General features: G+C 38.4%; 1 protein-coding gene across 1 annotated transcript; it reads left to right on the top strand.

Annotated features, from left to right (window-relative positions):
* Window positions 1-19702: 19702 nt before the first annotated feature.
* Window positions 19703-20371, top strand: LOC140182284 (uncharacterized). Its single transcript, XM_072228438.1, has one exon. It carries the CDS (start codon window positions 19703-19705, stop codon window positions 20369-20371), a length of 669 nt encoding a protein of 222 aa, XP_072084539.1.
* The last annotated feature ends 271 nt before the right edge of the window (window positions 20372-20642 follow it).

The following is a 20642-nucleotide window of genomic DNA, read 5'->3' as shown; positions in this document are numbered from 1 at the left end:
AAGAACCCTCAGGAGATTAAGAAGAGCTGAAAGAGGGAAAAGTATTGTTGGAGAAGAGGATTCAGAAGAAGAATTCCAAGACATGGAAGAACACTCAACAAACCCAAAAAATCCACCAGGAGGAGCTGCCAATAACAACAACAATCCTCCACAGAGAAGAGTTTTGGCTTCCTACACTTTTGCAAATCCTAGACATTGTGGGAGTAGCATTCTTACCCCAAATGTTAATGCAAATAACTTTGAACTAAAGCCACAACTCATCACCTTGGTTCAAAATAATTGTTCTTATGGAGGAGGACCACTTGAAGATCCGAACCAATATTTGTCTACCTTCTTGAGGATTTGTGACACTGTCAAAACCAATGGAGTGCATCCTGACAGCTACAAGCTATTGTTATTTCCATTTTCTCTCAGAGATAAAGCTATTCAATGGTTGGAATTTTTCCCAAGAGATAGCATCAATAACTGGGATGATCTAGTGAGCAAGTTTCTTGCCAAATTTTACCCACCTCAAAGGGTCATCAGGTTGAAAACTGAAGTGCAAACATTCACACAAATGGACACTGAACCCCCCATCTATGAGGTAAGAGAGAGATACAAGGCTCTAATTAGGAAGTGCCCTCCTAAAATATTTAGTGACTGGGACAGATTGCAGAATTTTTATGAAGGGTTGACATTGAAATCTCAGGAGGCTCTTAATCATTCAGCAGGAGGTTCTCTACAATTGATGAAGACTGCAGAAGAAGCTCAAAATCTCATTGATATGGTGGCTAACAACCAGTACTTCTTTGCTCACCAAAGGCAACACCAACCATCACAAAGGAATGGAGTGATGGAGTTGGAAGGAGTGGACTCAATCTTAGCTCAAAATAAAATGATGCAACAGCAAATTCAACAACAATTTGAGTAAATGGACAAAAGGATTGATAGCCTCCAAGTTGCAGCAGTCAACACAAGCCAACCATCATCCACATGGGTGACAAATGAAGAAACTCAAGAGGATCAACAGCAAGAACAAGTCCAATACATGCACAATCAAACTTCTGGGACAAATGAGGTTTATGGTGACACTTATAACCCCTCATGGAAGAACCACCCCAACCTCAGATGGGGAGACAATCACAATCAAACTCAACAACCATGGCAAAGGAACTCAAATCAAAATAGTTGGAAAAACACAAACCACAACAATCAGCAAAACAATAACCAAAACACATACAGAAAACCACAAAATACTTACCCCAACTCTAACCATCATCCATCCACCAACCAAGCCAACAATCAAAATACTTATCCTCAACCCTCAACACCCCACAACCAACCAATCTCACAAGACTCTCAGAGGATAAGCAACTTGGAGATATTAATGGAGAAAATGATGAAGCACCAAGAGATGACAACAAAGAACCAGGAGGCTTCCATGAAGAATATGGAAAGGTAGATTAGACAGCTCTCCAAGAAAATAGCTATTGAGAGACCTTTGAGCTCACTCCTAAGTGACACCATTCCTAATCCAAAAGAGGAATGCAAAGCTATACAACTAAGGAGTGAAAAAATCTTGGTGAAAAATGAAGAAGCAACCAAGAAGCCAAAGGAAGATGACAAGAAACAGGGTGAAAAAGAGGAAGCCAATGATGAGGATGTAACAGTAAGCAAGCAAACTTCAAAGCAAGCCCAAGAAAAGGAGGAACAGCCGAAATTTTCAAGAAAAGGGAAGGAAGCAATTGAAGAACCAACTAAGGATCACAGGCAGGGAGTGAATTTCACACCTCCATTGCCATATCCCCAAAGATTCAACAAGGAGACTAAGGACCAACACTTCCCTAAATTTCTCAAAATCTTCAAGAAATTAGAGATCAACATACCCTTGGCTGAGGCACTTGAGCAAATGCCTCTATATGCCAAGTTTTTGAAGGAGCTTATTAACAAGAAGAGAAGCTGGCAAGAAAATGAAACTATACTGCTCACAGAAGAATGCAGAGCATTAATTCAGAAAGGACTCCCCCCTAAACTTGAAGATCCTGAAAGTTTCTTTCTACCTTGTGCCATTGGCAGTATGACCATCAACAAGGTAATGTGTGACTTAGGGGCCAGTATCAATCTAATGCCTTCCTCACTGGTGAAAAAGCTATGCATAGAAGAAGTAAAACCAGTACAGATGTCTCTAGAATTGGTGGACAAGTCAGTGATATATCTCAGGGGTGTGATTGAGAATCTTCTAGTAAAGGTGGACAAATTCATCTTTTCTGCAGATTTTGTGGTCTTAGATTCAGATGAGGATGAAGGTGATTCTATTATACTGGGGAGACCATTCTTGGCCACTGCAAGGGCCATTATAGACGTAGAGCAAGGAGAGTTGACCCTCAGAATGCATGATGAAAGTATTACCCTGAATGTATTTCCAGAGATACAGCTCATAGATGAAAAGAAAGACTGCATAGAAACTGACAAGGAAAACTTGCAGTGGAAGGAAGAAATTAACAAGACGATCAGCAGCTACCTTCCAAAGCAAGAAGTAGACAATGCAGCATGGCAAAAAGAGAAAGAAACTGTGCAGAGTAATGAGGAAATTCAAGAATGCATTGATGTGTCAGTCATCAAGAAGAAGAATCCCAAAGTGAAGCCCACTTGCAAGAAGAAAGGATCAACAAAAAGAGGGAAGAAAACAAGAACAAAACTAAAAAGGGGTGGAAGAATAAAAAGATTCCAATATAGGAGTTCTCTAAGGGTGATGAAGTACAATTGATCTACCAACAACTGGGGGCAAAACAACAAGCTGATGACTACTATACTGTCAGCAAAATACTCTTACTAGAGCATGCCGAAATTGAACATCAAGGAACAAGGAAGAAGCTCACAGTCAGGGGGGATAAGCTGAGACACTACAACATCAACCACCATAAAAGAGGGATCCAATGTCAAGCTAATGACAATAAAAGAGTGCTCCATGGGAGGCAACCCATGATTTATGATTCTTGCTCGTTTTCGAATTCAATAAATTATGATCATCTTAGCATGATTTTGAATTTTATTGGATATACTTGACAGATGCATATACTATTTTGAAATACATGCCAGACTTCTAATTTTGGTGTGCTTGACAGCACACAAAAGTTAACTTTTCAAGCATTCTTAGATCATAGGCTTAGTCATTTCGATGAAGTATATGACCAAACATTAAGTTTGGTGTCCGTATATGTACCAACTTTCAGAAGGATAAACTTTTGTTCATAAAATCAAAGTCATGCATAGATGAATCATAAATTGTTTCATTTTAGAAATTTATGTTAGAAAATAAATTAGAACTTATGAGGAAGGTATCAATTGTGATAAAGTTCTTACTTTTGACACTAACCCCTTAGCAAAAGACAAGTTTGGTGTTCACCAAACCTTGGTTCACTATGTAAGGGACACAATTGATCTTACATGACTTAGAAACATAATAAATAATCTAAGCATTTACCACTACACTACCGTGTTCTGTCCTAAACCTCACCATTCTGTTGATTTGATTGAATAGGAAAGGGAAGATTGAGAAGATGACAAGAAAAAGGAGGGCCACGGCCATGACAAGCCAAGTGAGAAGTGATCACATGTGCCTAGAGAAGCGTGCCCCTTGGAAAGAAAAATTTGCATGCATGCACCATTGGACACCGAAAAGCAAAAAACCAATGAGAAGATAATCCTCGTCAAGCTCTAACAATACATGCAGGCCATTCATTTCATGAATCTTCCACATTGTTCAACTCAATCCTCACCCTTCATTATCATAACCGAACTCACTCCTCTCTTGTGGTCTTGTTGGAAAACTTGGAAGCCTTGTCCATAAATAGCCTCCAACACAACATGGAGTACACTTTCATACAAGCCACCTTCACTTAAAAACTTTAGCTTCACTTTTCTTCTAATCAATAAACACAGCCGACAAGTCCCTTTTCTCTAAACAGCACACAATTTCTTCTTCCCCTTCACAACAAAACCGAACATCACTCCAAATACAACCCTACCTATCTCTTATTCTTACCCAAATTCAATGGCTCCTTCAAGTTCAAGGAGAAGACCAAGAAAGGAACCAATGGTGACCGAACCTACTATCCTATGACACAAAGAGGTTCAAATCCCAATTTCATAAAGCAAGATACCAGAGGCTCATGAAAACAAAGCTTATCATTCCTGAAATGGGGTTCGAGCTGAGGGAGGGAGAATATCCCATCATGCGATAAATCACCAAAGAAAGAAGATGGGATCTTCTATGCCATCCTCTCACTGAGATTAGTGCTGTTATGATAAGGGAGTTTTACGCTAATGTTGTTAAAGAGAGCGAAGATAGCCCCCTTACAAAAGTTATGTCAGAGGTGTTGAGGTGGATATTAGTCCACCATCAATTACAAGAGCTCTAAAGTTGAGAACCATAACTTATGAGGAGCTTAGCTATGAAGACAGATTGCGTGGTGATAATGACCCTGATGAAATATTGGAAGGATTATGTATTGAAGGAAGAGACTGGGAAAGAGACTCAAAGGGAATCCCAAGTTGTCTGAAGAGATTTGATCTCACACCTGAGGCAAAGGGGTGGTATGTGGTAGTAAGGGGATCAATACTCCCTACTGCGAATACTTCATCGGTCATAATCAAGAGAGCTCTTTTGACATACTACATCCTACATGGAGGGAAAATCAACCTTACCCAACTCATAGCAGACAGTATCCAGGAGATGGCTGAAGACACATACAAATCGGGTAGGCTTGGGCACCCAAGCACGATTCTGAGATTGTGTAACAAAGATGGAGTGCTCTTCGAAGATGAAGATACAGAGAAGGTGAGAGGAACCAGAGGAATTACAAAGAGAAAAATGGAGGGTCTTAATGAAGAGGAGGAGGAAGATCAAGAGGAAGAAAGAACTCACAGAAGAAGAAGGTCATAAAAGAGGGACGAAAAAGCTCCTGGTGTCATAGACATGAGTCAATTGCAGGAAGCTCTTGAGGAGATATCACAACAAAATGTGAGAACACAAGAGCAGTATTCAAGGCAACAGGAGCTATATTTGCAACAACAAGAGCAATATCTAGAGCACCGGGAGCAATATTTGAAGGATAGAGAGCAAAATGAAGCTTGGCAGCATCGAATGGAGGAAACACAAGCAAGCTGGCATCAACAAATGATGGCTCAACAACAAGAGTTTCAAGCAAAGATTCTTGAAGGACAAAAGGAACAATCGACAGAATTCCGAGAATCATATGATAAATTGTACTTGAGCCAGGGCAGATATGGGGAATATACTCACAATTTGTATCAGTGGAAGAACGTTCATCATACCATTGGAGAGACTAGACAAGTACAGCGAATAGAGCATTATGAAAATACACAAGCAAAGTTGAATTATTTGACCCACTGTATGCCAGGATTAAATTCACAAATCAAACCATTTGAGCTGTGCCAAGACTTAAGATACCAATAGAAAGCAAAGACCCAGCATTATACAAAAATAATGTATCAAAGATTGGAGATAGCTAGGCTCACAGGTCTCATAGATCCTATATGGGATAGAAGGTGCCCTAGTGAAGAAGTTCGAGATTATTCCAAGCTTGGGAAAAGAAAGAAGAAGAAGGGAGAATCAAGCAAAGGCCAGGAGCATGACAAATAAAAGGTGGTAAAACTCTTTCATAATTTCAAATTAAATAAGGAAGATGTGTATCTGAAACATGATATACCTCCAAGTGCCTTCTTTTTGTTCTGCATAATTTTTGCTAGAATAAGTTATCTGCATAATCTTGTTATCCTTCATTAGCTTGAATACTTTGCTTTGTTCCCTTGCTGTCTGAATAAAAGAGGGATGTCTTGATTTAGAAAACTAATTGTTCAATGTTGCAAAAGTTAGAATGAAAGTTAGTGGTGGTATGTGTTTGATTCAATTGTTAGCTCACAAAATAATTGCTGCATAATGACATGCTCCTTGAAGCCTAAACTAGTTGGCTGCTATGAAGCCTTGAATTAATAAAGAATCCCTTGAAAATGAATCAAAACAGAAAGAAAAAGAAAGAGCATAGCCAAGAATTGGCAAAGAAATAAACAACAAGGCTAGACACCAATAGCTTAGACCCTAAGACACATGCATGTGGTGTTTTTGTACTAGGATATGCTTGGACAAGTAAGTTCTAAGGAGTATTTCAAAACTTGGCCACTTAGATCAACTGATTTGGGATTGCCAACTAAAAGTCCACAATAAAGAGCAGCTTATCTACAAACCACTTAGTTATCCAAAGAGATGCTGGGCATCAATGATCCTAGGAAGAAAAAGGTGAGCCATGTGTCTGTGGTGAAGAATGTTGAGTGAAATTAAGCCAAAGGCCAGTGCAACATTTGCCACCAAGCCTTCAATAAGTAATAAGCTCTCTAATGCAAAAGAAAGAAGGAAAAAGCTAACAAGGGAAGTAAGCAAAAAGTAAGGCATTGTAGCAGCAACCTTAGTGAATCATTGAAGAAACATTGTCTGTTTAACAGCAAGTAGTAAATGATGCTACTATTGATCTGCATAAAATCCCATGAACCAAGTTAAACTATCTGTTTAATAAGGACATGTATACTTCTCTATTTCATTCTATCTTCTCTTATGTCTAATGCTTGCTTGGGGACAAGCAAGTTTTAAGTTTGGTGTTGTGATGACAAGTCATCCTAGCCTAGTTTCACTAGTCTTTTTCTTTGTTTTTATTAGGTTTTATGCACTTTCTTGCATTGTAACTAAGTAATTTGGAGTGGAATTGCATATTTTATTAAATCAACCAACCACCCTTTAATTGATACAAAATCATGAGGTCTAAGCAAAAATTAATTGAATTATGAATGAATTTTAAACCTTGTGAATTTGGTGATACTTTGATTGGTTGTTTTGACTACTTGTAGGTGAAGAAAGAAGAAATTAAGAAAAGCGTGGCCTAAGGAGCATGCCCAAAGGAAGCAAGAAGCGTGCCCAAGAGAAGAAAAGCGTAGCAACATTGAGGAAGAAGGAGAGCTAAGTTGAGAGAGTGAACCGAGCTCCACAAGGAAAGAAAGGAGAAAGCAAGGCACAAAGCTCAGTTCACTTAGTTAACTGAGCACCAAAGAAAGCAATGCAAAGACATAAAGCTCAGTTCACTAAGTGAGCTTTATCGGGGGTTCTCCAAAATTAATTCAAAGCAAAATTCCAAGGAGTGAAGCTACAAAGTATCGAACCCATAACCCAAGGAAAGCAAGGAACGCTCCTTGCAAGGAAAACAAGAGAAAATGGCCAAAAAGCTTCCTGCAAAGTTCGAACAAGGGATCTCACACTACTAAGCTTGCAAGGAAAATAAGCCAAAGTGAGTTGGCTAGGATTCGAACCTGGGAACTCCATGGAGAACAAAGGAGGAGCGCTACTCTTGGTACAAAAAAAATGAGCCAAGATGGCTCTCCCAAGGTTCGAACCAAGGAGCTTCATGAAAGGCAAGGAAAGAGCGTCCAACCCCTCCAAGGAAATTTGCACCAGTTTGCTTCCACCAGGATTCGAACCTGGGAGCTTGAAGCCCAAAGCAAGGCGCTACAATGGGGAGCTCAGTTGGTTTTCCCAACTGAGCGCTACTCTTCCCCCATCCCCCACACTTTGGCGCAACAAGAAGCACACCAAAGAGCTTGTCATGCGCACCTTGACACGGCCAGGGAGCTAGGATGCATGCTTGACACACCCAAGGCAAGACATAGAGCTCAGTTCAATTTCCAACTAAGCTCTAGTGTAATGCAAACTGGACAGGGGGCTGGCGCACCAAATTGGGCAACACAAAAGCACATTGGGCGCTCAGTTTGGTATTTGAACTGAGCCATCCCCTGGGTGGTGCACCTTGGGCCAAAAATCAATCAAAAATCCAAATTAATTCATTTCTTCACCAAATTTTAGAGCCCACCTAAATTCTTAGATCTAAATTAGGAAGTGTATAAATAAGTGTTAGTTTGATTTAGAAAGGACCTTTTGCTTCTTTGAGAATTCTCAATTTTTGTAATTTGGAGCTTTTTACTTTGAATTCGGATCTTAGAGAATTTGGAAGGAGAATTGATCTCTCTTCTTCCTTGTTCTTGCTTGAGCACTCTTTACTTCTTGTTTTGGATCTTGGGTGGAGAATTGAAGAAATTCTGTTTCAATCTCACCTTGAGATCTCTTGTTTTATCTTTCTGCATAATTCTAAGAAATTTTGATTTACATTTCACATTCTGTTTACTACTTTCTCTCTTCTACTTTTCTGCAATCTACTTCTCCATTTTCTGTTGCAATTGTTCTTGTTGGATCAAGGAAGGATTTGAGATCTAGACTTGTTTTCTAGTCTCTTCCACTCCTGAGATCTTCAATTTCTCTTTAATTCCTGCACTTGAGCTACATTCACTTTCTGCTTTTAATTCTTCAACAATTTTCACTTTGCTGTTTAAGATCCATTTTACTTCAATTCACCTTTTACGCTTCTGTTTATTGCAATTTACTTTTGCTTGTTTTAATTTCTGCAATCCCAGCTCCCAATCCCTTTTATAATTCAAGCAATTCACCTTTCTTGCACTTTAAGATTCAGCTGTTTACATTTCTTGCAATCTAAGTTTCTGTAATTTATTTTACTTATTCTTTAAGATTCAGCATTTTTATTTTCTGTTCTCTTTAATTTACTTCAATTCTTCCCTCTCCCTTTACGTTTCAAGCAATTTCGCTTCTGTCAATTACAAACCACTCAAACCAATACTTGATTCGCTTGACTAAATCAACCACTAAGCTAAAATTGCTCAATCCTTCAATCCCTGTGGGATCGACCTCACTCATGTGAGTTATTATTACTTGATGCAACCCAGTACACTTGCCGGTTAGTTTTGGGTGTTGGAATTCGTTTTCCAAAATATCCATCAGCGTGCGCGTACCTGACGCGTATGCATGAATTGGAGTTTGCACGACGACGCGTGCGCGTACATAACACATACGCATGACTAGCGCAGAAGACAAGCAACGCGTGCGCGTGGCCGACACGTACGCGTGACATGCGCTACCTGCAGAAATCGCAGAAAATACTGGGGGCGATTTTGGGCTGAGTTTGGACCCAGTTTTCAGCCCAGAAACGCAGACTAAAGCCCGGGGACAGGCAGAGACTCAAGGGGGATTCATTCATTCAACAATCATTCACAATTTTAGGTTTTAGATGTAGCTTTTAGAGAGAGAGGTTCTCTCCTCTCTCTAGATTTTAGGATTTCTCTTAGGTTAGGTTTACTTCTTCTCTATTCCAGGTTCAATGTTCCTTTAATTTAGTTTCTCTTCTACTTTTATTTGTTCTAGCTTTCTAGTTTACTTATTTCCTTTTGTTGATTACTTTATGTTTACAAATTGGTTTATGAACTTCATGTTAGATTTGATTTCTCTATTTAATGCAATTTGAGGTATTTTATATTTATGATTTTAATTTAGCTTTTTACATTCTTAGTTTGAATTGATTGATTGGAGACTCTTGAGTTATCAAACTCCCTTGTTGATTGATAATTGAGAGTTGCTAATTGACTTGAATTCCACTAACTCTAGTCTTTCCTTGGGAGATGACTAGGACTTGAGGATTTATATTGATTTATCCACTTGACCTTCCTTCATAGTTAGAGGATAACCAAGTGGGAGCAACGAACAATTCTCATCACAATTGATAAGGATAACTAGGATGGGACGTCCAGTTTTCATATCTTGCTAAGAGTTTTCTTAATTATAATTTACTTTCTTGCAATTTATTTTTCTTGTTCCTTATTCAAAAACTCCAAAAAGATAATCTTCCATAACCAATAATAAATACACCTCCCTGTAATTCCTTGAGAGACGACCTGAGGTTTAAATACTTCGGTTATCAATTTTATTAGGGGTTTGTTACCTGTGACAAACAATTTTTTGTATGAAAGGATTATTGTTAGTTTAGAAACTATACTTGCAACGAGAACTTAATTGTGAATTCTTTACTAGAAAAAATCTATTAGTCAAAATGGCACTGTTGCCGGGGAATTGCAAACGTGTGCCTTATTATTGGTTATTGTAAATATTTGCTTTTGCTTATTTATTTGTTTTTGTTTTTAATTTTTATTTGCTACTATGAATTCTCACCCCTGTCACTATGAGTTTAGTTCAAATTATGTTGCAAGGAATGGACACTATAATGAGAACATACATCAAGGTTGGAACAATCAAAGATGGGAGGAGCCACAAAGATTTGATCAACCCTCTTGGCAACAACCCCCTCCAATGCACTATAACCAACAACCATTCTATGATGCATACCAAGACAATAGTTATGGTGGACCTTTTCGTGACAACCAACCTCCACCAAATTACTATGGTCAAGAGCCATTCCAGGGTGCATACCAAGATGATGAATATGGTGGACCCCTTTGTAGTTACCAACAAGCCCCACCATATGCTTATGAACCCCCTTCTCAACATAACTTTGAACCACCATATCCACAAGCCCCTTACCACCAAACACCCCCATATGACCGTAATTCTTATCCACCATACCAACCACCCTATGAGCCATATGAACCATACATAGAGCCACCCCCACTTCAAACCCAACTACTCCCAGGAACCACCACCTCCATATACACCATGTCCATATCCATTCATCCAAGAGCCATATGATCCTAATCATGCAATCCGAGTGCAACAAAAATCAAAGGATCGTCTCAAGGAAACAGTGGATCAATTTCATGTAACTCTTCATCAACTGGAGCAAGCGATAAACCGATTAGCTTTCTAATGTTTGGACACTCATGTGGAGAATCTAATGAAGAACGTAGTAGGAAGGAGACACCAGAAACTCCGGTGGACAGTGAGAGGCATGATTTTGTATTAGAACAATTGGAAGAAGCTACGCTTGCCAGAGAAGAGGTGGAAGTAGTTGAAGATCTCGGAGATGCTGAACCTCTATGAGAATCCAGAATTGTAGAGTATTCCTCCAATGAGATCGAAATTGATGTTGAGGAGGATGGTGCACAGCCTCCAAGGCATGTTCCTTATGAAGAATTGGACGGAATAAATCAAGAGGCAAGTTCCCTTGGTAATGATGAGCATGAATCAAGCCATCCTAATGATTAACTCGCATCCGCGATTGAATCCCTTGAGTTTGAAGAATCTCCAAGTGAATCTGAAAATGAAGTGGAGGTAGACTTTTCTCAACTTCCAACTTATGACTTGAGTAACGGGGAAGGATTAGAAGAATTTGATGAGGTTGCGGTTGAAGTTGAAGAAGGTTGTAAAGAGGTGGAAGATGTCAAGGGAGAGCACAAGGGAATGGAGCTTGAAATTACCTTGCCGAAACTATTGGAGACCTCTCCCCCAAAGCCATTACCATCCAATACAACATTCAAGTGGGTAAAATACTTATCCTTAACCTTTACTTTCCCACTTGAATATGGGCTACTTGAAACAGATGGTCGGCTTTGAGCTCTTTGTGGCTTTAAGAGTAAGAGGGAGATGGTTAGTGGTTGGCAACACAATCCTAGGCTCATTGTGGTTGGGAGCTCAAAATCTAAATGCAAGGGATGGTGTAGAGCTCGAATGAATGGGTCTAGGAAGCAGTTTGGATGCCTTAGTGAGAATTCAGATTGCTTACCATCCGGATGGAATCATGATGATCAACTTGAAGACAGGTGTAAAATCAAGATTTGGGATCCAGGAATATATGAGGATCAATTTTGGGAGCTCAAACCTTGTGAAGAACTCCATCAAAGCTTGAGAAATTTACCTGGTATTGATAGAGCTTATTGGAAGTCCAAGCATTGGTAGAAGTTTCAAGACGAGTTCAAGCACAAGCCACCATGACAAGGAGCTCACCAAATATCCAACTTAAGGACTCTAACTAAAAGTGCTAGGTGGGAGACAACCCACCATGGTAAGATTGTTCCTTTTTATTCCTAGTGTTATTTTATTTTCCATAAGTTTTTTCTTCCCAATTTCTGCATATTAATCTGCATATTGTATTTTGCATTCTGCATAAAAAAAGAGGGATCGACGCACAAGCGCATGATGTGCGCGTCGTTTGCGTATGCACACCTGAACAGAGAGTTGCGCGAGAGACGCGCGGGAAGGGTGCATGGTGCACAAGCCACGCCACGCGTACGCATACCTCACGTGTACGCGTCCTTGTAAAAAGCTCAACCCACGCGTAAGGGTCAGCGACTGATAAACCCCATTTTTAGGGTTTATCTTGTGTTAAATTTAGAGGGTTTTGTCAACTTTTCTCCCATGTATCCAATTAAATAGCATGGTTTTGAAAATTCTCCTTTAATTGTGCTTAAGAGTGAAAACATACTTTTTAGGACTTGAAATAGCTAAATTTAATTCACCTTGATTCCATTAGATGCCTTGATGTGTTTGCTAAGTGATTTCATATTTAGGAGACAAAGATTGGATCAAGGGAATGAAGGGAAAAGCATGTAGAAATGGAGAACTCATGAAGAAATGAAGGAATCGCAAAGCTGTCAAGCCTGACCTCTTTGCACTTAATCGACCATAACTTGAGCTACAAAGATCTAAATGACACGGTTCCAGTTGTATTGGAAAGCTAACATCTGGGGCTTCAAAATAATGTAAAATTTGCCATAGTTTCATCGCGTTTAGGGGTGCGCACGCGCACTGTATGCGTACGCGCTGATGTTGCACATGACCCACTTAAGTGCAACTCGTGACCAGCGATTTCTGGTGCATTTTGGGCCCAATCCAACTCATTTCTGATGCTATTTAACCCAAGGATTGAAGGGGGATGGACCAATTCGTGACCAATTAGTTTAGTTTAGTTTATTTTTGGAGGAAAAGTTAGTTTCTAGAGAGAGAATCTCTCTCTTCTCTCTAGAATTAGGATTAGGTTAGATCTAGATTAGAATTTCTTAGATCTAGGTTAATTTCATGCCTTGATTTACTTTTCCTTTTGTAATTCTTCTTCTTCTACATCTCTTCTCTCTAGTTTAGCATTTAATTCTTGTAATTCTCTACTTTTATGTTGATGCAGTTTTGTTCTTCCATTTTCCTTTAATGCAATTTATGATTCATGTTCCTCTATTATTCATTTGATTTGTTATTGTTTAATTCCTCGCAATTGAGTAGTGTAAATTTACTTTTCTTGCAATTTTACTATACTTTTCTTTTGTACCTTCCAAGTGTTTGATAAAATGCTTGGTCGGATTCTAGAGTATAATTTTATGCTCTTGGCTTGGGAAGGTAACTTAGGAACTCTTGGGTGACTAATGTCCAAATAATTTATGATTGGGAGCCATTAACTCTAGGTCTCACTAATTGAATTGGTGGAGAGCTAGGACTTATGGACTTGGATTGGCATAGCTCACTTGACTTTCCTTTACTATTAGTTAGGGGATGACTTAGTGGGATTGATCCTTGCCAATTCTCATGTTGTGGTTAGTGATAAGGATAGAGATCCTTAACCCCCAAACCTTGCCAAGACCTTTGTAGCTATTAGTTTACTTCCTTGCCATTTATCTTTCATGTCTCTTATCAAAACCCCAAACATAACTCATAACCAATAACAAGGACACTTTATTACAATTCCTAGGGAGAACGACCCGAGGTTCAATACTTCGGTTTACAAAATTTAGGGGTTTGTTTTAGTGCCAAACAAATTTTTGTATGAAAGGATTAATGTTGGTTTAGAAACTATACTTGCAACGAGATTTCATTAGAGAAATTCTAAACCGTCAAAAATCCATTCATCAGCGACGCGTATGCGTGGGGTGAAAATCGGCGAAAATAGCAAATCAAACAGAGAGTTGTGCTGCCTCCACGCTGGAACTGTGCTAAAGGAACAAATTTAACCACGCGTACGCGTCCTTGATGCGTGTGCATCATTTTTCAATATGTGGCGATCCACGCGTGCCTGACGCCTACGCGTCACTCTCAATTTTACGCGATCCACGCGTACGCGTGCTGTACGCGTACGTGTCGCATGCGTTGCAAAATTGAACTAGTACGCCGCCTGATTTTCAATCTTCCTTCCCCCAATCCTACTTATCTTTCTCTTATCATTCTTTCTTCTTTCTTCTTCTTCCTTCCTTCTTTCTTTCTTCTTACTTCCTACTTCTTTCTTCTTCCTCAGGTTTCTTTTATTCTCTCTCCTTTACTCTCTCGTTCTTCATTTAATTATTGCATTTAATTATTTTTCTTTCTTCTCCGTGCATTTTTATGTTGGTGTTGGAACTTTATTTGGATCTTATATTATTATACTCGAGCTTGTGGATATATTAGGGAGTGATTTGACAATTAATACCAATTTTTCGGTTGAATGCATGTTGGATTTCATACTTTTCCTAACATATTTTACATGCCTACCAAGTGTTTGTGAAAAGTTCATATGGCATTGTGAATTCTTAATTATTCTATTATTCTACTCTACTGCCTGTTTTTCACAAAACCCTTGCAACCTTTTATTAATTAAAAATAATTGTCAATACAAACGTGATTGTTAGTTTGTTATATTTGATAATCAAATTGAGCAATTAATGCTTGATCTATGCTACTCATGCCCTTGCTGGCATGCTAATAAATATCTTGCATCTAATTGTCTTAATTTATCATGCTATATTTCCATTGATGTCCTAATTACATGGAATCGCGACCATGTGTTTATGATATTCCTCTTTACCTTGGCATTGATTATCACTTGTATTTTCCTCCCCCTGGTTCTAGCGTTTCGATTTCATGTCCTTTTCTTTTCTCCCTTTTCATGATGGCCACCAGGAAGGGTAAAGAGAAAGCCTCTAACAAGCCACCGACGAGGAGGGGGACGAAAAGAGCACAAGCGCCGATTTACATACCTCAAAGAGCTAATTGTTGGCAAGCACCCACCTGAAGAAGAACCAGACACCCCGGACTCCACTTCACCTACCAGCACCGGGAGCCATGACAACCCCGACTATGGAGATGCTGTTACCAGCCCCCCTTTGTTCCTAACTGATGGCACCGAAGACGGTGCCAAGCTTTAAGTGTGGGGAGGTCGGTCAGTACCTGACTTCCGAAGGTAAGCTCTCTCTCTTAACACCAACATTTTAGTTTTTCTTTTGTTAAATAGAATAGATTGCATGATAATAATTATTTGCATGTATGTTTGCTTGGTTAAAGTAATAAATTTCCTTTTAAGACTCTATTTTATAATATTTCACTAATTTAAATTGAAAAATTTGTGTTAAACTTATTTGAAGAGTATAAATTGGAACATGAATTATAGCTAAGAACACACAACCTGTGAGATTTGAGCTTAATTACATGGTTACACTATTTAACCATAATATTTTATTCTTCTGTATTTTCTTCTCTATAATTGTAATCTATAGTTTGTTCCACTCTATATGTCCAATATTTAGTGTATTTATATGCATGCATATGATTGAGGCCATCATTTGTTATTAACTCATTTATCCCAAATAGCCTACCCTTTCAGTTACCCTTGTCAGCCACCTTGAGCCTTTTATTCTCCATTTGTTCTATATTTTACCACATCACTAGCCTTAAGCGGAAAAACAATTAATTACCCAAATTGAATTTTTGGTTAGCTTAAGATAGAGATTGTGTATCAACTAAGTGTGGAAAAACTGTGGGAACATGGGTTAATAGGGAATGTGTTATGATAAAATATTAGAAATTTGGGTACCTACTCATGTGACACCAAAAAAATTAAAAATCCATGTGCATTGATATGTTATGTTTACTTTTATATTTTAAAAAAACTCAAAAATATTCAATTAAATAAATAAATAAATAAGGAGACAAAATTATCCCAATGTTAAGCTAATAAAAGATCAATGCATATGTGATACAATTAAAGAAGAGTTGATGCATGAGTACATAATGCAAAAGTGGAAATTTTGGGTAGCTAGGCATGATTTTAGAAGTATATAGAGTGTGTGTATAGGTGAGAGCTTAGGTTAGCCAAAGATTCAATTTATAGCTCACTTGGCCATACATATATCCTCACCCTTACCTTAGCCCCATTACAACCTTGAAAAGACCTTATGATGTTTGCATTAGTACATTAAATATTTGTTGATTGGTTAGGTGAAGAACAAAGTTTAGAAAGCATGAATAGGGGAGACTAGAGTGAATTACCCCATACACTTGAGTGATTAGAGTGCACATATACTACCAGTGAGGGTTCAATGCTTGATTCTATGTTCCCGGATTTCATGAGCTGTCTTCTTACAAGTCAACTTGTATTTACTGTATGATTTGAATTAATGATATCTGATTTAAGTTTGTCTTGAAGAACTTATTTACTTTTAACCAAGTATGCAGAACCATCTTCGCATATAGTTGCATTCATATATAGGTTGCATCTCATGAGTCTTACTTTCCCCATTCATTTATTTTATCTCCTTGAGCTTAGCATGAGGACATGCTAATATTTAAGCGTGAGAAGTTTGATAAACCACTATTTTATGGTTTATCTTGTGCTGATTTGAGTGGCTTTTATCAAGTCTTTACACACTTAATCATACTATTTGCATGATTTTACAATTCCTTCCTAGTTTTGTTCTATGATTGAAAACTTACTTCCTAAGCCTTTAATTTGTGTATTTTAATTCCCTTTTATACCAATCGATGTCGTGATCCGTGTGTTAAGTGTTTCAGGCTTTATAGGGCAGGAATGTCTTAGAAGATGGAGAGGAAGCTTGCAAAAATGGAAGGAACACAAGAAACTAAGGAGATAACCAGCGAGCATCGATGCACACGCATGTCTCACGCGTGTGCACGATTTGGAGAAATTTACAGTGACGCGTGTGCGTACCTGACGCGTATGCGTGAATTGGAGTTTGCACGACGACACGTGCGCGAACCTGACGCGTACGCGTGACTATCGCAGAAGACAAGCGACGCGTGCGCGTGACCGACGCGTATGCATGACCAGGATTTTTGCCAAATCGACGCGTACGCGTGACTAATGCGTACGCGTGACATGCGCTACCTGCAGAAACCGCAGAAAATGCTGGGGGTGATTTCGGGCTGAGTTTAGACCCAGTTTTTGGCCCAGAAACGCAGACTAAAGCCAGGGGATAGGCAGAGACTCAAGGGGGATTCATTCATTCAACAATCATTCACAATTTTAGGTTCTAAAAGTAGTTTCTAGAAAAACTCTCTCTAGGTTTTAGGATTTCTCTTAGGTTAGGTTTACTTCTTCTCCATTCCACGTTCAATGTTCCTTTAATTTAGTTTTTCTTCTACTTTTATTTGTTCTAGCTTTCTAGTTTACTAATTTCCTTTTGGTAATTACTTTATGTTTACAAATTCGTTTATGAACTTCATGTTAGATTTGATTTTTCTATTTAATGCAATTTGATGTATTTTATATTTATGATTTTAATTTAGCTTTTTACATTCTTAGCTTGAATTGATTGATTGGAGACTCTTGAGTTATCAAACTCCCTTGTTGATTGATAATTGAGAGTTGCTAATTGACTTGAATTCCACTAACTCTAGTCTTTCCTTGGGAGATGACTAGGACTTGAGGATTCATATTGATTTATCCACTTGACCTTCCTTCATAGTTAGAGGATAACCAAGTGGGAGCAACGAACAATTCTCATCACAATTGATAAGGATAACTAGGATAGGACGTCCAGTTTTCATATCTTGCTAAGAGTTTTCTTAATTATTAATTTACTTTCTTGCAATTTATTTTTCTTGTTCCTTATTCAAAAACCCCAAAAAGATAATCTTCCATAACCAATAATAAATACACCTACCTGCAATTCCTTGAGAGATGACCCGAGGTTTAAATACTTTGGTTTTCAATTTTATTAGGGGTTTGTTACCTGTGACAAACAATTTTTTGTACGAAAGGATTATTGTTAGTTTAGAAACTATACTTGCAACGAGAACTTAATTGTGAATTCTTTACTAGCAAAAATCTGTTCGTCAGTAAACCCTAAACCCTACACCATAAACCCTAAAATACAAACCATAAAGCCTAAACCCTAAACCGTAAACCCTCAACCCCAAACCATAAACCCTAAACCCAATATTCTGTAAACTGGACCGGACCGGCCAATTCAACCGGGTTAACCGAAAACTGGTCACCTAGCCGGTCCAGTCCACCTGCAAAACCGCACTGCAAAAAACTGGTGGAAAAACTGTCCAAAACGGTGGTTAACCGGGCGAACGGGCCCAGGTTTTCCAAGTTTCGGTTTTCCCCTAGTAATGACACGGTGTCATTTGGCTTTTTTATAAAAAAAAAAAAAAAAAACAGGCTGAAAAACGCGTGTAGAAGCCAGCCACTTTACTAGTTTACCCTAAATCCCTAATCTCCCAAAATCTTTGAAGAACACTCCACTCCCAACCCTAAGCTCGAGGCTGGAGCTTCTGCATACGACGGACAACTGACGCCGTGAAGAACACTCCTACCGTCACGGGTGGTCGTTCACCGTCGCGGGTCGTCGCGCATTGTCGCGGGTTCTGGGTTTCTGGCTTCTTGGTTTCTGGGTTTCTGGCTTCTGTTTGTGCTATTTTCTGGCTTCTGTTCGTTCTTCTCTTGCGGTAAGTTCTAGGTTTCTGGCTTCTGTTCGTGCTATTTTTCATTTTTTGTTCTGGGCTTCTGTTCTTCTATTTTTTAAAATTTTTGTTTTTTTTATATGATTAATCAATTGTTGAATAAATTTGTTGTATGTTGAATTTGAGAATAAATTTGATGTATGTTGAATTTGAGAATTCTGCTCTGCTCTGTTCTTCAATTTGTTTCATCTTTTCAATTATGCTCTGTTCAATTTTTTGATTTTGTCAATTCTGCTCTGTTGAATGCCATATAAATTGTATGAACTATGAACTATGAATTGATATATTGGTCTAGATTCTGGGTCGCTGGCATTCTGAATTTAGATGGAACAGTCACAAAATGATCAGCAGCAACAACATAATACTGTACAAGAATCTCAGACAGGTTCCTCTCGAGAAAAATCTGACCCGGGTTGGAAATATTTCACTGTAAAATATGATAAAAATCATAAGGCACAGTATAGATGTATCTTTTGTTTGAATACTTATAATGGAGGGGGAATATATAAGATGAAATATCATCTTGCAAATATTCCTAGACAAATTAAAGTATGTAGCAAAGTCAATGAAGAAGTTGAACTTCAATTCAAAAGGATTCTGATGGAAAACAAAAAAAAAATAAGATGGAAAAAAATTTTGAGAAGGAGTCTTATAGTGGGGAAGCACCTGCACAAGAGGTTGCATCGCCTAACTCTGTACAAGCTGTTGTTCCTACAACAACGGGAGACAAAGGAAATAGAAGAGCTGTAGTAGCTACACAAATTGGAAGTTACTTTAAAGAAAGGACTACTCCAAGATCTCAACCGACTTTGAAAAGTGTTTTGGCTAGTAAAGAAATTGTGCACAAGGCTAAGTTGGGACTTGCCAAATGGATTGTTGATGCACGTATTCCTTTCAATGCAATTCAATCACCTTGCTTTCAACCTGCATTGGATAGTGTTGCTGCAATTGGACCTGGTTTCAAGGGACCATCATATGATAAAATGAGAGTTCATTTGCTGGCTGATCTTAAGAGAGAGTGTCAATTGCTGGTTGAAAAGTATAGGAGCTCATGGAAAAGCACCGGTTGTACGCTGATGGCAGATGGGAGGCTGATCAAAGGCAACAAACTTTAATTAACTTTGTAGTTTATTGTCCTGTGGTATGTCATTTGTTAAGAATGTTGATGCTTCTGATGTGATAAAAACTGACAATGCATTGTTTAATTTGTTTGCTGATGTTATTGAGTGGGTTGGGCCTAGTAACATTGTGCACGTGGTCATTGATAATGCTGCTAATTATGTATCTGCTGGAAAACTTATTCATGAAAAATACCCAAATATATTTTGGTCTCCTTGTGCTGCCCATTGTATCAATCTTATTTTGAAAGATATTGCAAGTATTCCTCACATAGATGACCTTGCTTCCCGTGCTTCAAAAGTGATTGTGTTTGTCTACAATCATATGATCTTATTTTCTTGGCTTAGAAAAAGAAAAAGTTGGACAGAAATTGTTCGACCAGGAGTCACATGTTTTGCCACTGTTTTCATTTCTTTGAAAAGTATATATGATCACAAGGAAGATTTGCTGTCATTGATGGTGGACAAATATTTCACTTCTCATAAGTTATCCAAAAGTGCTAATGGGAAGATTGTTAGTTCAATTGTCTTGGACAGTAAGTTTTGGCAAAACTGTGTTACCACTGTGAAAATTGTTGGTCCTCTTATTAAGTTGTTGAGGCTTGTTGATGCTGATGAAAATCCCTCTTTGGGAATCGTGAATGAAGACATGCAAAGAGCAAAAAATGCTGTCAAGACAATGTTCAGAAATTGAAAAGCTGCTTATATGCCATACACGAGTATCTTGAAAATGAGGTGGGATAAGCATTTGAAGCGTGATCTCCATGCGGCAGCGTACTTTTTAAATCTAGGCATTTTCTATAGTGAGGGTTTTGTTGAGAAGGAAAATGTTTTGAGATCTTTACTTGATTTGCTTGATGTTGAAACACTTTGTGATGACTCAGTTGCTACAATACAAGAGATACAACTGTATAGAGATTGTAAAGAAAGTTTTGGGAGGGAAAGTGCTAAGAGAGCGGCATCAA

Source organism: Arachis hypogaea, chromosome 19 (assembly GCF_003086295.3).
Source record: "Arachis hypogaea cultivar Tifrunner chromosome 19, arahy.Tifrunner.gnm2.J5K5, whole genome shotgun sequence".
NCBI classification, from domain to species: Eukaryota; Viridiplantae; Streptophyta; class Magnoliopsida; order Fabales; family Fabaceae; genus Arachis; species Arachis hypogaea.
This window is presented reverse-complemented; position numbering and strand designations above follow the sequence as displayed.

Coding starts and splice junctions, on each gene's coding strand:
- LOC140182284 (XM_072228438.1), top strand. CDS start 19,703: ATGTCATTTGTTAAGAATGTTGATGCTTCTGATGTGATAAAAACTGAC.